This window comes from Bison bison, unplaced genomic scaffold (genome assembly GCF_000754665.1).
Source record: "Bison bison bison isolate TAMUID 2011002044 unplaced genomic scaffold, Bison_UMD1.0 scf7180017864184, whole genome shotgun sequence".
Classification (NCBI taxonomy): Eukaryota; Metazoa; Chordata; class Mammalia; order Artiodactyla; family Bovidae; genus Bison; species Bison bison.
In genome coordinates, this window is record NW_011494756.1 from 860239 (window position 1) to 871015 (window position 10777).

The 10777-nt window shown below is 54.7% G+C and overlaps 1 protein-coding gene across 1 annotated transcript in view; it reads left to right on the forward strand.

Annotated features, from left to right (window-relative positions):
• Positions 1–10777, forward strand: part of EFCAB6 (EF-hand calcium binding domain 6) — a 255659-nt gene that overhangs the window by 242241 nt on the left and 2641 nt on the right. The window contains exons 28-31 of the mRNA XM_010843633.1: positions 3518–3748; positions 5254–5413; positions 6976–7160; positions 10546–10695. Coding sequence (XP_010841935.1) covers positions 3518–3748; positions 5254–5413; positions 6976–7160; positions 10546–10695 — 726 coding nt within the window. The remainder of the gene's footprint in view (positions 1–3517; positions 3749–5253; positions 5414–6975; positions 7161–10545; positions 10696–10777) is intronic.

Here is a 10777-nt window from a genome sequence, read left to right on the forward strand (position 1 = left end):
CACCACCTGCGTCACACCAGGCCGCCAATGCCACGCTGCTCGTCTCTGTTTCTGCTTAATCCCATTTCTCTGTTGTGTTTGAACGTAACAGTGCATTTTAAAAAATAGCTTCCACCTCTTGGCTGAAATTCTCCTTCTGTTCATGCACATTGTGCACCTTTTCTATTATATCCACGGACGCATTAGTTCATGGATCTAATGTGTTGTTGTAATGTCCTTAGTTTAATGTCCATAGTTTTTTTAACGTCCTTGTCTGATAATCCCCACACTGGGGGTCATCTCTGAGTCTTACCTGTTGACAGCTGTATCTCTTGGCAATGGGTCAGTTTTCCTTTTGTTTGTATGTAGAACTTTTAAAAAAAAAATTGCTGAATGACAGACAGCATGTAAAGGAGAATCGTAGACTGTGGTGGAAATAATATTTATGGCTGGAAACAGGCTCACCTCCTCTCTGTCAGGCTGTGAGTGTGGGGGTTTGTTGAGTCAGTCTGGTGGGTGATCGAGCCACATTTGAATTTTGTTACTGCTATGCTCGCCCCTGGTGTGCTCGGGGGCAGATCCCTCCAGCAGAAGGAGCCCCCCGGGCTTGAGTGGACTCGCTTTGCCTCCCTCAGCGGCTTCGCCTCCCAGGAGAGGGTATCTGGAGAAACGGGTGGTGTCTCACATCTGTCCTCCACCAGTAGCCTCCCCTTCAGGAGCAGCAGCAAAGGCTGAAGAAGGAGGGCTTGTGAGCTTGATCATTCCCTGTGCCCAAGACTCCCAGCCTGAGCGCCAGCCCCCATTTGGCCTTGGGGAATTTGCTAACATCTCAGCTGATTTCTTCCCACACTCTCACTTCCTCCTGACCCCCACCGGGCATGAGAGCTGGGGTGTCAGGATCTCCTTGGAGCCTTGGGGCTCGATGGAATTCAGTCCTCTCGGCTCCTGCAACCTCGGCTCGCAGACAGGCTCAAGAAGAGTTTTGAGTTCAGATTCCTTTTTCTTGCTGGTAAGATGAGGTGGCGTTCCCTTGCAGCTTGCCACCTCACGAGCAGAAGCAGGACCGAGGTCCTGAGTCCTCATGTTTAGCAGGCCGATGACTGCTCTTCTGCATTCCCAGGGGACCTTTCAGCAGGCCACGCTCTGCCACGTGACGTGGAAACTCACTTGCTTTTCAGCTTATTCACAAACCACAAGAATTCTGCCCAGGTTTCATGTCCAGCTCACAGGACTGTAATTCTCCAGAATCTACTTTTGGGGTGCCCATTCCCAGTCCTCTCGATGCCTCGCCTGTCCCCGCAGCACCCCCACCCGCAGCCGCCATCCTGCGCTGCATCCCTGGCTCCATCAGTGTCCTGGGCTGTAACCTGTCAGGACTGGAGAACCACCTGTGGCCTCCCATTCTTTACCAGCCCACCCAGGCTCCTGTTATCCTGTCGTTGTGTAGTCACTAAGTCATGTCCTACTCTTTTGCAACCTCATGGACCGCAGTAGCCCGCCAGGCTCTTCTGTCCATGGGATTTCCCGGGCAAGGATATTGGAGTGGGTTGCTATTCCCTTCTCCAGGGGAATCTTCTTGACCCAGGGATTGAACCCATGTCTCCTGTATCAGCAGGTGGATTCTTTGCCACTGAGCCACCAGGGGAGCCCCCGAGTCATCCTAGGGATGTGTATTCTTCCCATCGAGTCCCCTTCAGTTACAAGAAGATGAGAATAGGGTTTGCATGGTCCTGCGTTGATCTCACTGCGTCATAGGATTTCATCAGGAAGGTGGTGGACCCTGCCTCACATGCCTGAGAACAAGCCCCTTTTGTTGTCCTGGGCTGTTTTGTAAATGTCTTCACATCTGTTCTTCAACTCATCGCGGCATCCCATCCTTTGTCTCTGTCCTTCATAGCATGACCTTCTTCCTGCCTGCCTCCCAAGTCTTGCTAAGACGGGAGGGCCTGAGAGCCCCCCGGCAGCCCGCCCTCCTCTTGAGCTGCATCTTCCTTCCGTAAAGCCCTTCCTGATGATGCACTCAGAACGTGGTTGAGCGCCCTGTCCCCTGTCCCTCTTCATTTCTAAAGGGTCTTCCCGTCTGGTCAGTTTTATCATGTGAGTCTTTGGGGGATCTTCAGCCATTAACAAACGTATTGAGACCCCACTGAGTGTCAGCCCCTTTGCAAGACAGTTGGCATTTAAAGATGACTTTCAGAGGCCCCTCCAGGGAGTCTCTCGGCCCGGTGAGGCGTCACCTACAGGGGTGGCTCCATCAGGGTGCAGGTAGGAAGAGGAGAGCATCTGGTTTCCTTGGTGGTCCTGGAGAACTTTCCTGGAGGAGACCTTGGTGCCGGTGAGGTCTGTCTGAGCTTCTGTGGCCACTTTCTCAAGGACCCTTACTTCCACTCCATGAAGTAGGTTTCCCTCATTGATCAAAACGAAAGCAACATGCAACTCTAGATGTGATAAATGACACTGAACCCCCCCCGCCCACACACACACACACACACACACACACACACACACACACACACACGAAGTTGTTACATAAGATGTAACCTTGGAGGGAAGTTGGGCAGAGGATCCGGGAACCTCTCTGTATCATCGTTGGAACATCCTGCAAACCTGTAATTATTTAAAAATTAAAAGCTTAGCACAAAAAGCTAAGACGAGTCAAGAAGATTGTCCCAGACTAAACTGTTTCTCCTTCTCAGGGCCTGGAATGTTCTCCCACTCTTCCTCAGCCCTCACTGCGTCTTGTCCAGACTTTCAAGCAGCGTCGGACATGGCCCCTTTTCATTTGCTCCTGGAAAACCCCAGTGGAGCGGGCAAGCCGAGTGGCTTTCTGACCAAGTTGAGGCACAGGGCAGGAATGTCCCTCCTTGGCCTCAGGGTCGGAGTTGCTGGTTGGAAGCTGGTCCTTAGGGGCTGTAAAAAAAAAAAAAAAAACGGAAGCTAAATTACCATTCTTCTCAGCTCCCTGAAAGCCCTCGAGCCACCTAGAGCAGCTCACAGGGCCCTCTCAGCCCAGTGACAACAGACGCCTGACGCCAAGACCATAAACTGCTCCCCGTCCTCCAGAAGCCTCTCTCCTCATCTCCTGAGAGGACGCTGTTCGCCCTGAGGGTGACTTCCACTGCGCAGCGGCCCGGGCTGTTCGCAGGGCTCTGGGGCTCTTCAGCAGGAGGGAGCCCCGCCAGGCTCCCCGGGGACCCAGAGAGGCTGGGGTTTGATTTGCGTTTTCCCCTAGAACATTCTTCCGTCCTGCAGCTCAGTCTCTGTGACTAATGCAAGATTTAATGGCCTTAAAGTGCTCGCTAAGGGCCCAATTCAATTAAAAAATGTCCCGCAGAAGCCATGGATAATCTGTGCCCCTCCCCAACCCCACTTTCCCAGGAAGCTGGGGCTGGCCGGCTGGGTGTTTTTCATTTTTCAATTTTTGTTTAACTTGATGTGAGCCCGGGACCCAGCAAAGGAGCACACCGCCTTCACTGGCTTCTGGCCCCCTTGCCTAGGGTGTGCGCTGACCCAAGGGTGACCTCTGCTGCTTTGCCAGTTTGACAGGCTCTGGGAGGAGATGCCCGTCAACTCCAAGGGGAGGCTGAGGTACCTGGACTTCCTGAGCAGCTTCAACGTGGACAAGCCAGCCACGCCGCCGGCCACGAGTGACTCAGCCAAGGCGCAGAGAGGGAGCAGTGTCCCCGAGGTCTCGGACCGGGGCCGGTCCGCAGGGTCGTCGCCCACTCGCGACCCAAAAGCGGGGTCCAAGCCACGGAGTCACCCCTGCGTGAGTTTCTTCCCATCTCTCGGCATCTTACTGGGTCCACGTTCTCCCCAGGCCAGGGACTTCGTGTCCCCAAGGGTTCGGGTTACAGAGGTGTCCTAGAATGAGCCCCTGGGCCCGGGGGGGTTCTGGAGAGGAGCCACTGGTGGGTCCTCTCAGTCACCTGCCTTGGAGGGGAGGGTGGTGGGCATCAGGGGCAGAAGAGACAGAGGAGAATTGGGGGTGGGGGGCGGGACCTGGGGGAGGGGGCAGGTCAGCCATTGTCAAGGGCGTTGTCACCCAGGAACACAGATGCCCCCAGGGTGGACAGATCTGCTGAGGGCCATGTACCGAGAGGTAAGGCGTGTTAATGCCCATTTTACAGTTGAAGATCCAACACTCTTAAGAGGGACCCATGTGGGCTCAGGGTCCCTTGTTAGTACAGAGAGGCCCGATGGCAAACCCATCCTGTCTGACTGCACAGCCCTGGTCCTGGGCTGAGTCCCCCAGCCCAGGATGAAAGGAGGGGCTCAGTCTCACAGAGGGTCTCCCTTCCTCTGTAAGAAGCATGACGAGGGGTGGGGTGGTGTTTGAAGGGATGGCAACTGGGCACGTGAGCACCCACCTCCATGCTCCATGCGTGGTGAGCCATCCGAGACGGAGCTGGTTCCTCATTCAGTCAACACGTGTCTACTGCACACCTACTACGTGCCGAGAATGAACACCAGCCCCTGCACTTGTGGAGTTCATGATCTCCTAGGGGATGATGGGCAGCCAGTGAACCTGTAAGTGGAGTGTTTAGTGCGTTAAAGATGGTGAGTGGATCAGACTCAAGGGGGTCAGAGCACCCCAAGGACATCCACGTCCCAGTCCCCGAAGCCTGTGATGTGCACCTTACCTGCTGAGGGGGGAGTCAAGGTTGCAGATGGAGTTAGAGCTGCTTATCAGCTAACAAGATTGTCCCCGAGTTTCCAGGGGGCCCAACTGACCTTGTCTAGTCAGTGGGGACACAGAGGCACACGGGACATGCAGGAGAGACTCAATTTGAGAAAGACCCACCCACCATTGCCTGGTGGCTCAGATGACAAAGAATCTGGTCTGCAACACAGGACACTTGGGTTCAATCAGGGGTTGGGAAGATCCCCTGGAGAAGGAAATGGCCACCCACTCCAGTATTCTTGCCTGGAGAATCCCATGGACAGAGGAGCCTGGCAGGCTACAGTCCATAGGATCGCAAAGAGTTGGACACGACTGAGCGACTAACATACACACACACCTATTGTTGCAGCTTTGAAGCTGGAGGACAAATGGGGCCTTGAGCCAAGAAATGTGGGGGCCTCTAGATGCCAGGAAGGGAAAGACTATATATTTGCACCCAAAACTGTTCTAGTTAAAATGGTTTTTCATTCTACTTCTGAAATAACACCTCCTATGAATTGTGCACCTCAAAACCCGGGTAACATCTGTAGGTTTCTCCTATGATGTCCCTCTAGAATCTCCAGGTACAAGACTGTTTTCTTTCTCGCTAGACCCCCTCGAGCGTGAGCGGGACCCTGCCCCTGCAGAACTGCGAGCCCATCGAGACCAAGCTTCGCAAGAAGGTCCAGGGCTGCTGGCGTGAGCTGCTACGCGAGTGCAAGGAGAGGGACCCCAACAAGCAGGGCGAGATCCCTGGCCCCGAGTTCCTGGGTGCGTCCCACTCCTTCCCCCCAGGGTGCATGGGGCCACCTCCCAGCCCAGGTCCCCTCCTCCTGGTGGAGCCTGGGCAACCTGCGGCAGCATCTGGGGGACAAAGGCTCCTGACGCCTCCGCCCTCACCGGGCAGGTCCACACCCACTGGATCAAGTCAGCACGCATGACTCTCGGGGCTAGAACCTGCAGGCTGGTTGCGGTCTCTGGGCAGAATATAAACAGAGACGGGCTTTGAGAGCCCAGGGAGGTGGCCTGGGGGCCTGGGGCAGCTGGGGACACAGCTCGGTGCTGTTGGTTCGATGTTTGCCATGTATCACTTTGGTAAACTTCAAATGGGCTTCCCTGGTGGCTCAGAGGGTAAAGAATCCACTTGCAATGCAGGAGACCCAGGTTCAGTCCCTGGGTCAGGAAGACCCCCTGGAGAAGGGAATGGCTACCCACTCCTGTATTCTTGCCTGGAGAATCCCATGGACCAGAGGAGCCTGGAGCGGGCTACAGTCCATAGGGTCGCAAAGAATCGGACACGACTGAGCGACTCATAATTACTTGCTTACTTATCACTTTGGTAAACTTCAAATATTTATGAAAATCAGTTGGATTTAGGCTCCCTCTAATTGCTGCATACTGAAAATCCCATGGACCGAGGAGCCTGGAAGGCTGCAGTCCATGGGGTCGCTGAGGGTCGGACACGACTGAGTGACTTCACTTTCACTTTTCACTTTCATGCATTGGAGAAGGAAATGGCAACCCACTCCAGGGTTCTTGCCTGGAGAGTCCCAGGGATGGGGGAGCCTGGTGGGCTGCCGTCTGTGGTGTCGCACAGAGTCGGACACGACTGAAGCGACTTAGCAGCAACAGCAGTTGATGCAACGAAAACCCAGCGCAACCAAAAATTATTAATTAAAAAGAAAGAAAGCCAGACACAGATCCTCAAACTGCACAGTGGTTGTCTCTTCAGGGAGGTCCTTGTGTTCCAGAATGGAATGTTAAGATCTTCATTAGAATGAAAACCCCAAATGCACAATTTGGTGTAGCCTAGAAGACCCCTGAGAGCGTATCTCTGAAGCCCAGTTGAAAACGCTTGCGCAGAGGGCTAAGTCTGAATTCCTGACCCCAGGGGTCCCTGCCAAGCCCACAGCCTAGCACATGGAACCTTCCTTTCTCCCTACCTGCCTGGCCCTGCCCGACTCCCATGCGGCGGGAACCTCGCTCCATGCTCTCGCTGCCTGAGGTCATGGCCCCCCACAATGCTATGTTCCTACTGCTGTGACCGCAGCAACAGAGACCAGGCAAAGCTGGGCCAGCAGGCTAGGCCAGGACAGAGGGAGCCCAGCAGGACGCGGGGTCCCCCCCGTCCCGGCCACACTTACCCTGTCGCTGCGCCTGCCTGTGTGTTTCCACATCCGTCCAGCCAGCGGCCACGAGCCTGTGAAGCAAGGACCGGGCCAGGCCATCTCAGCAAGTGAGGAGTGATGAGTGAGTGAGTGAGTGAGTGAAAGCTGTGATCGAACCAAGAGGGAACCGCCCGCCTCCAAGTGAACCGATGTGCTTGCCTTCAGCTCTCGTGGAGAAATTCAACCTGGACATCAGCAGAGACGAGTGCCAGCAGCTCCTCATCAAGTACGACTTGAAGAACAATGGGAAGTTCGCTTACTGCAGCTTCATCCAGAGCTGCGTCCTCCTGTTAAAAGCAAAGGAGACCTCGCTGATGCAGAGAATGAAAATCCAGAACGCGAATAAAATGGTACGTGAATCACCAGAGGACAGGGTGGGGCCAGGCTGCACGGGTTTCTCAGCTCCTCCTAAACCCTGTCGTCTCACTTCATGTAAGCAATGCACGTGTGAACCTTTACCAGGCTGGGAACCAGCAGCCTGGATCCCAGGCTCGCAAGCTGGCTGAGCGGCACCTGCCCAAGGGGACCTCTGTGGGTTGGAGGGAACAGAGTCGGTGACTCATAGGGCCGCTGGGAGCAGGTTTCGGTCACTTAACTGGAGACGCAGGTTGGGGGGGCGGCCACAGTGAAGGGAAACGCCTGTATCTCACACGTAACTGCTTGCTCGCTCATCAGGTGTCTGAGACGGGCCCACCTTGCTCAGAGACGCGGGATCTTTCTTGCATAAGCTGCACCCATGATGCATTGTCTGCAACCCTGTTGTTGCTTCTTTGAAGAGGAATGAGACCCTAAAGATGCTTAAATCTTGCAACTGGAGGCCCCTGGGTTTTTACCTTTTTTCTGTCATTTGTAGCTATATGATTCTCACCCACACCCATTTCAACCACACTGTTAAGGACACGCTTTTCTCAAGTCTTTCCGAAGCATGAAGACTTTTCCACACTCACGTTCTATCATCTGTAACACTGAATTGAGTTACACTGAATTAAATAAGTATGAACAGGCGTTGTTGACTTGGAGACAAACACAGCCAATGCCAGTCACCCTCAGTCCCAGCTGTGGGGACCAGAAGTGTGGGGCAAGCCCGGCAGCCCCCCACCCAGACCCCCACCCAGGGGCCCGCATCCCAGCGGCAGCCGAGTGATGGTGTGCCAGCCAGCAAACGGTGGATTCCATGCAGCGAAATCTGTCATTTTGTGCAAAATCGGGCCGCATCTCACCATGGTTTCTAGTTTAGACAAGCAACAGCTAGCACCAAAGGCTTACAGCAAACTATGGAAGAAGAACTTAGCTTTATGACAATTCTTTCTGTAGCTCAGTTATTCTGTAAGTAGAGAAAATACTTTCCTCGTTCAATTGTCAGAGGGTCCACCTGTGAGCATAATTGGAGAGCCATGGAGACCCCTGCCCGCTCTGGCCCTCCTCTGCTGCTTTGGGCCTCAGTTCTGTAAGTGAGGGGTGGTCTGCTGGCTTTGAAGAGCCTGTGAGGGGTGGCCTGCTGGGAAGAGGCTTCACGCCCCCTTCCAAGCCCCCCGTGTGCAGAGGCCGGCCTGCTCCCAGTGCATTGCCTACCCTCGCAGAGGCGTCCAAAGGCTGCTCGTGGACTGCTTGTGTGTGTGTGGCGGGGTGACTGAGATTGTGTATGGGAAGTGAGAGGCGCTCTGGGATAGGACCCCCCACCCCCCAACCAGGAGCCTGGGCCCCCTGGCAGATGTTCCAGCTCACCTCTGTGTGCCCCTGCCTCGCCCCCAGCTCTGGTCATGCACCCAAACCCAACCACAGCCTCCACTCCGCAGCTCAGGACAGTCCTGCCTTCCATCCAGGAGCCCACCCTGGGCCTGATTGACAGGTGGTGAGACTCCCGGGAGCCTCTCCCAGGAAGGAGTGGGACCAGGGCCCGCCCCACCCCTGCCTGGTCCCCTCTGCAGGCGGCCCCTGGCCCCACCATGCCAGCCGTCTCAAGGGCCATTTCCTTTTCTAGCGTTTTGAGGCTTTCTTCTGTAGCCTTAACAGCACATACGCTCCTCTGAGGAAGTGAGCTGGGGCTTTGCTTTTTTTTTTTTTTAATAATTCTAGTTATTTACTTATTTTGGCTGTGCTGGGTCTTTTTTTGCTGCACAGGCTTTTGTCTATTTGCAGCGAGCGGGGGCTACTCTCGAGCTGTGCTGTGCGGGCTTCTCACGGTGGTGGCTTCTTGTGTTGCGGAGCACAGGCTCTAGGCATGTGGGTTTCAGTAGCTGCAGCTCCGAGGCTCTAGAGCACAGGCTTTCCCTGGTGGCTCAGACGGTAAAGTGTCTGCCTGCAGTGCCAGAGACCTGGGTTCGATCCCTGAGTCGGGAAGATCCCCTGGAGAAAGCAATGGCAACCCACTCCAGTACTCTTGCCTGGAGAATCCCATGGAGGGAGGAGCCTGGTGGGTTACAGTCCGTGGGGTCGCAGAGTCGGGCACGACTGAGCGACTTCACTTTCACCTTCAGTAGTCGTGGAGCATGGGCTGAGTTGCTCCGAGGCACATGGAATCTCCCAGGACCAGGGATCTAACCCTTGTCTCTCCTGCATTTATAGGCAGATTCTTAACAACTGAGCCACCAGGGGAGCCCTGGGACTTTGCTTCTGGGGGGCACTGCTAGCGGCCAAGGACCCCTGGGTGGGTTGGTGTCCCGGGCTGGGATGGGAAAACCCTTTCTCAAGCCAGACTTAGGTGTGGGAAGAGCAAGTGCTCACAGAATCCCTTCTCTTCCGTGGGTGGGGACCAGCTGATTGGTAAATCAGCCGCTGGTGAAGCTACAGGGCACCTGGTGAGTGTTTATCACAGGTGCTAAAGGATGTAAAACTTGAAAGCAATTTAACATTGTGCTAGTGTGTTTGATGTGGTGCCATGTTAAAAATTAAACTTTCCCAAAATGTATTGCAGATTATTGCCTACAGTTCACCTCTGTGATATTCAGACATGTGTTGGGGCTAAATCACGCTAAAATACCTTGTTTTCAAATCTGATAGCACCTAAATGAAATAATCACAGTGTAGTGTGCTGTCTAATTACTAGATATAATTACAACCTTGCGATTTTTAAAAAACTCTGTTCATTATAAGAACCTACTAGAAGATCCAAATCGAACCTCTTTTTTTTCCCCCTCCAACTATTTCGGTTATCTGCCTGGCCATCCCCTCAAATACACAGGGAGGGGTTCCCTGGGAGGTGGTCTGGTGGTGTTGGCATCAAACGGAGCCCGGAGGGGTCCTGATCCTGCCCCTTTGCCTCCCTGAGCCTCCATTTCCCGGTCCAGGAAATGGGGATGAAGAGACCTACCTTCCTCCCAGGAGACGCTGTTTGTGCTGAGCTTTGTTTAGTCACTAAATCGTGTCTGAGTCTTTGCGTCCCTGTGGACTGTAGCCCGCCAGGCTCCTCTGTCCACAGGATTCTCCAGGCAAGAACACTGGAGTGGGTTGCCATTTCCTCCTCCAGGGGATCTTCCCGACTCAGGGATCGAACCTGCATTTCCTATGTTGGGCAGGCAGATTCTTTACCACTGAGCCACCTGGGATGAGCCTGCAGACTCCCTTCCAGCGGGGAGCCCTGGGTGGGGAGTGAGCCCTGGGGGCCAAGACGAAGCAAGGCCCAGGAGAGGAGCTCACAGCCCCTTCCCTCCGCCTCGGGCCACAGCCTGTCCACACCATCCTTCCCACCCCAGAGCTCCTTTCTCACCTCCTCATGGGTTTTGGCTCTTCTCCCAGAAAGAAGCCGGCGCCGAGACCTGCTCCTTTTACTCTGCCTTGCTTCGGATTCAGCCCAAGATCGTGCACTGCTGGAGGCCGATGCGGCGCACGTTCAAGGCCTACGATGAGGGCGGGACGGGGCTTCTCAGCGTGGCTGACTTCAGGAAGGTGAGCATGGCTCTTTCGGGGCTTCTCCCTCCAAATAGGACGTGGTCGCCAAATGCCAGCGGCCAGAAAAACGTCACCAGGC